General features: G+C 37.0%; 1 protein-coding gene across 1 annotated transcript in view; it reads right to left on the bottom strand.

Annotated features, from left to right (window-relative positions):
• Positions 1–1,579: 1,579 nt before the first annotated feature.
• ERO1B (endoplasmic reticulum oxidoreductase 1 beta) overlaps positions 1,580–6,500 on the bottom strand; it is a gene marked incomplete at its 5' end in the record, with an annotated part of 35,863 nt that continues 30,942 nt past the window's right edge. Inside the window, 3 exons of the mRNA XM_082480899.1 lie at positions 1,580–2,938; positions 5,050–5,207; positions 6,076–6,209. Of these exons, the coding sequence (XP_082337025.1) occupies positions 5,147–5,207; positions 6,076–6,209 (195 nt within the window). The 3' untranslated portion in view covers positions 1,580–2,938; positions 5,050–5,146. The remainder of the gene's footprint in view (positions 2,939–5,049; positions 5,208–6,075; positions 6,210–6,500) is intronic.

Here is a 6,500-nt window from a genome sequence, read left to right as displayed (position 1 = left end):
AGCAGGTCAGCAAAGCCTTGTATGTTCAGGGATAAATTTGGTGGATAAATACCATTCTAATATGTGACATTTGCACTTAGATTAGTATTAATTATTTTTAGGCTTGCTGAGGCAAGCAGGAACCCTACCTCTACTTCAGGTCTTTTTATTGTGCCCAGTACTGCCTGGTATGCTCTGCTGTAGAGAGCTCTGCGCCCCCAGCATCTCTTTCTTCTTCCCCACATGAAACAAATACTGTAATTCAATCCACATTTCCCTAGGAGAAAAACATATTTCTTACAGTAATCTTTACTTCTATAAACGTAGTCCATTTTAAGGTGTAGTACAGCATCCCCAAATGGCAGACAGGCTTGATGTTTTCCTCATATTCAGCTTCAGGAAGTACAAGTAGAACATTCGCATATACATTTCACAGGGGATATAGAGGAATAAAAGAAGGGATGGGGCGTAGATCTGATCAGGTCTGCTTGGAAGCCGAAAACATTGTAGTTCCACACTCATATGCCAAGTCTTCCACGGGGTCTTTGGTTTTTGGGGCCTTTGTGGCAAAAATCAACACAGGAGCCTTGCCTCTGGCAGAAGCACCCTGCCACTTGTTTGCCCTCCAGAGCTTCCGTTAGTTTCTTCTCAAATGTTCACTGAAGAAAAAAAGCCAATTAAACTGTCAGCCAGAGCTTAAAAAAGGTGCCACAGGGTTAGAAGAAGAACAGAAAATTTATTAAACCCTTTGGAATTCCACAGTCATGTTTGTACAAAACTGCCTGAAGACCTAGTGCAAGAAAAGTCCGCAGGAATTACGTTTTCTTCACAGTAGATGCAGCTGCACAGCAAAATCTACATTTGCAGATACACAGCAAAACATTTAATGATGTGAATTCTGCGCTTAAAACAAGCTTAATCCCTATGCCACAGTATGCATGCAAAAAGTGGAATTACAAGTGACTGTAACCAATGAATTAAGTACTCTCAAAACACAGGAGATTTAAACAACAATGTGAAAGGGAAGATCTTAAATTTAAATTAAATCACTATAATTATCATCACCTGCATAACAGGTACTTACCCACCTAAACTGAGGATGAAATATGTGTATCAAATTTTTAGTAAGACAATTTGTTAAAAATACATACATGGAGTGAAACAGAAAGCTGCAGAGACCCTTTAGGGGGAATAATTTCACCACTGGGTAAACCAACCAGAGAAAACATTTACAAAATTGATTTCATAAGCTAGTCTGAAAAAGGGACAGAACAGACCAAACTTCATTTCAAAATAAGCTTTTACACCTCTTAAAACCATTGGACTTAAACAGTGGCGAAATTTGGCCATTCATACAGAAGCATACTGTAATTCTGCCCCGTAAATTTCTGATGTGCTGACACACTACAATGCACTGTAAACAGCAACAGATACACGGGTTACATTCATCTTTTGAATGGGATTAAAGTGAGAATAAAAGCCTGCTCATCATCTTAAGCTTAAATGACTGACATATAAATAAAGTTATATATTTCTACCAAGTGCAGTTGAAAGTTAAATGAAATGAGAGGTAAAAAAAATTTCAAGTGAAAACCCAAAAATTACATTCACAAAAAGAAGTTGTAGCAGAAAATACTTTAATTTGCATTTTATAGATTCAAACATAGCAAAGATTCAGAAGTGTTTAGATCTCAGTAAGCAGTTCCAACACTGATTTTGATTTTAATAAATATTACATTTCAATAGGCTAGGTATATGGAGGAATTGTGAAGTGATGAATTGCTGATTGCTCCTTTATAAACCATAAGCATCTAGATTATTTACAACATATTACAGGTCATTTCCCAGAAAAGCTCAAAGCAAGGTCAGATGAAGGCAACCCAACCATCAAAACACAACTCAAGAAAGTGTGGCACAGTGTATTTCATGCACATACAATGACAAACAGCACAAATCGTCATCTGAAGTAGGAAAACACTTTTGTTATTCCAGCTTACACGAGTCTCTACATTTTACTGTTTCAAACTGATATTCTCAGCTTCCTCCTCAGGCACTGAGGAGCTCGTTGTTCAGCAACAGCTGAACAACTATGCAGCCTGCACCGAGTCTTTTCACCATTTCACATTACGTCTTCATGACTTGGGAAAAATGAAACATTTTTGTCTCTGCCTTCTCACTACCTCTGGGATTACAATCATTGTGTCATTTGTACAAGGAATGCACTTTTACTCTGAAATGAATGGCAGGCAATGTTGTCAACCTGATCTCCAACAGGGAGTTGGAATTTAAAATAGTTTACAGGTCATGGACAGTGTAACTAAACGTATTCTTTACTATAAAAACAGATCTGTAAATTTCTAAAATTTATTTTAACATATAAAGAACTAAGTCGTCCAACTCACATGGCAAAACTTCATAGGCAGCATAGTCACAGGATATACATCAAATACAGTAGAAAAGATGGTGACAGGAAAATTGTTTCAACTAGATTTGTAACAGGCAAACTCTGATGTCCTATTTGTACAATGACAGTGAAGTGAAATGCCTTCCATATGTGACCACCAAGCGAGATGTACCTTCAAATGCGACAGAACTTCCCCGTGCACAGAATGTGCTGTTCAGTTGCATTCCTGTGTTTTCATGACACAAAGGAAAAGAAGAAAAGCTTCCCGTCTCTCTATGTCCTTACCCAACGGCGTTAACCTTGTCTGCACTGTGCCAATGAGGGCTGCAAGGAGCAGGTGTCCAGGATCCGCGTGCCTGAATCTCTCACCTGTCCCACATGCAAGTGCACGATGTTAGTATGTGATGCTGCTTCAGTGTCTGTAGATTTTAGCCAGGCACAGGTGGAAAAAAAGAAAAATAGCAAGTTGCATCCCCAGAAGAAGGTTGGAAGCAATTCACTTTCCTCATAAAGCAGGAGAAAAGGGAAGAAACAATTCTGAGACTCAGGTCTTTCCTGGGGCAGCACAGACAACACAATATTTTATTATTTTTTCTTAATAAAAAATCCTGCCTCAAGCTTTAGGCACTATAATATATTATAATACAGATAAATGCCAGCTATACAGCATTCTTCACACAAGTGAGCCTACGAGTTCTAGCCCTTGCAGGTCAATCCAAAAGGCAAGGAATTCTTCTTCAATTTAATGGAGAAATATAAACTCTAGGGTGCAAAGCGCTGCATCCTAGAGTATATCATAAAGAGCTTGGAATAGGCCAGGTGAATCCACCGAGAAATCACCTGCTCTTCTCCACTAACTAGAAAAAGGAAGCCTGTGGTGACGTGCTCAGGCAAGGGAGGCTGCTGGGTCAGAACATAACAACCCCAGACTGACATCAGGTTTCTCTAACTCTACATTAAATTATCTGCTGGCTTAAACAGGAACTTAGGACTGGACACCAGGTCATTGCCAATTTGTGCAACTATCCCCAAAGTTTTGTGGGGTGGTTTGGTTTTTTTCCTCTGGTTGAGGTTGGTTCCCCCCCCCCCCCCCTTTCCTTTAGCTTATCCCAGTTTGACTCAAGAGGGTTTACTTTCTTGAGAAACAGTGTTTTTTGTAATAGCAAGTATCAGCAGGACAGTCTATCTCATCTCCAGTCAGGTAGAAATTTGAGGCTAGTCTGGAAACAAAGGACACAGAGCGTATTCCAGCTTTCAGAAAATCTCAGCTGTAAAGGACCACATTATGGAAGCCAATACAATTACAATCAATTATATAAACAGGTCACTAAATATCTGGTTGGGTGAAAAATGTTTAAGAGCACTTTATTTTTTTGAAGACTTATTTTTCAAAACAAGAGATGTATCTACACTGTACCAGCACTTCCTACATTCATAATGCCTAACTTCACTTTGAAACATGCTGGTTTAAAAAAAAAAATTTGTTACTTCATTTTAAATTTAAACCAATATTTGGTTGCTACTAACTGGTAGTGCTGTTTCTGAATTCTGTTTTGGACAGTGGTAAGTTATCATTGACATTTGCAGACAATGATACACAAGTAATTTCTTATTTTATGAAAGTTACGTTATTAACATACCCGTTTTATTAATGCTGACTATCCTTTTAATGAAGATACAGTTAGGGATTGCATAGATAGAGTATGCAGTATTAAATGTCAGTATGATTATGATTTTAAAAAGCATCTTTATTTAAAAGTGACTACAAAAACAAGTTCTTATTTTTTTGCACTGACCTTTTAGTGTAGCACTAAAACATAACCCATAAAGAGCAAATCTATTTCCACAGCTCAAAGATTGAAATGTGCTATTTTAACATGTTAGACATTAAAAAGAATTTCTGAAAACTGAACTTGTAATTACAATCTAGAAAAAAAAATTAATTTGATTGACTGAGGCTTTTCAGCTAGCAGCACTCCACTAACCATCTCCCCCTGCCCTTACTCCCACCCTCAACAAAATGCAGGTAGCCAAAGGGCTGCAGAAAAGTCCCTTCCAACTGTGCTGCATCAGAGACAAGGTAGTCATTTTAAGGAAAAAAGGAACTTCTGAAAAGCAGCACATAAGGAAAAAAGAATGTTGATATCAGCAAGATGCAAAGGAGCTTGGTAAGAAAGAAAATGTTCTGCTCAGTAAATTTCCTATTTTTAAGCAAGTTTCATTCTTACAGTAAGAGGTCAGAACTCAACAAGAGCCTTGTTTCCTTTTCTGTTTGTTTGGGTTTTTTTTTTTTGGTTGTTTTGTTTTGTTTTTGTTTTCCTCTCTCCTTTTAGACAGCCAGAATCAGCATACCCGGTCCTCAGAATATACCAAAGCTCAGTACTGGGGAGAGGCGAGAGGTGAACCACATCTCTCAGGACAGGCCAAGTCAGGGTGGAGGTACATATGTTTTCATATAAAACAACTCCTTGTCGCAAAAGGACAAGGAAATAAAGAAAATTTATGAAGTTTCAATACAATGGAACTGTGAGCAGAGAACTTAAAAAATAAACAGATCGGCATAATTTACACATTTAAAAACTATATATTTCATTCATAAATATCTTCTCTAATTAATAACCATTCCTAGTTTAAACATAAATATTCAAGTTGGTATTTGATTTTACTTTTTATCAGTTCATGTGAGTCCTGTAAGGATCAGTTCCTTCTGCTCAATGCAGTCATGTAAATGGTCTTCACTAATGGGTTGTACGAAGGCCTTCATTACCTAGTTTGTTGTAATAAAACTTTAAAATTCTGCAACTCTCTTATACTTGTGGAAAGCCTGTAAAACAAAAAACCCTTAAGTGTTAGTATGTCAACTGCAAGAGACGTGCAAATCATCATCTTCCATGGGGTCTTTTTGTTTGTTTTTTTTTTGTTTTAACACAATTCTGTTCCAAAGATTAACTAAGATACTACTTTCCCTCAAAAAAATCTACTATCTGACTCTCTATTATATTTACATACTATATGGATTAAAGGGATTAAAGTTTAGATATATTGTAAATTTTCCGACTTCATTAAACATCTATAAAAATAGCTAACCAGAGGTAATAAACATTAATTACATTCTTAGATTCAAGATCTGAAGAATTAGCATAATGAACAAAGCAAGTTCTACACATCTTTTAAAGCTGTTGAAATGTTTTGTTTTACCACTCAAATGGGGTAATTTTTTTCAAAAAACTAAACAAAGATAAAATATTAACAAAAATAATCATATAATACACAAAAATACAAAAGCCTAAGGGCTAAATGAAAGTGGTTTTCTTCCCTTTCGCTACTTTTAACATACACACATTTAAAACAGAAATAAAAAAATGTAGAACAGCTCTACTCAGTGTCCAAAACTGAGGAGATATACCCAAAGTCTAATGCTTGAGACTTAAATCCAGCTTTCACAAGATGGAATTTATGCGATTTGAGATAAAGAAATGAATTGTATCCCAACACACAATGATGATCCACGCTAATAATCAGCATTCCACATACTCAGTTTGGTGGCACTAAGTTTATCAATATCACTATTACTAATAATAACACAGCCTTTAAAAGTTACTGCTGCGCGTACAATATGATCTTTCCACAGACCTTGAATGTTGGCACTGAAGTTTTACTGTGTTTCGACTATACAAATCATAAAAACTTACCTTCCAAAGGCATTTACAAGAGCAACTATTTCTTGACGTGTGAGTTGAAAACCTTTTGATGGGCTATTCTCAGGAAGGCTCTGTATTTCTTTCTCAGAAAACAAGATCTTCAGAGCAGTTCCTAAGCCTTGAGTCTACAAGAAAAGTCCAACGTTTTAACATCAATAAGATCACTCCTTCACTTCCCATCTCTTTTCTTCTCAGCCACAGCAGATGCATATGAAAATATGCCTGTTACAACACTTGCAGCTCCCTCTTGCCCTTTACCTTACAGATGCCCCACTGCTGCAGGAGCTGTTGGATCAGATCTCCCCTTTTCTTCTCCCCTCCCCCTTCCAAGTCAAACTAGGTTTTATTATGAGGTATCACAACACTTCTGCTTTTTCCACCTCCAGTGCCAGTGGCAGACATTGCAGTTTCAGTTT

The sequence above is a fragment of the Vanellus vanellus genome, assembly GCF_965231255.1.
Source record: "Vanellus vanellus genome assembly, chromosome: 3".
Taxonomy (NCBI): Eukaryota; Metazoa; Chordata; class Aves; order Charadriiformes; family Charadriidae; genus Vanellus; species Vanellus vanellus.
Note: the sequence above shows the minus strand (reverse complement) of the source record. Positions and strands in the feature narration are given on the sequence as shown.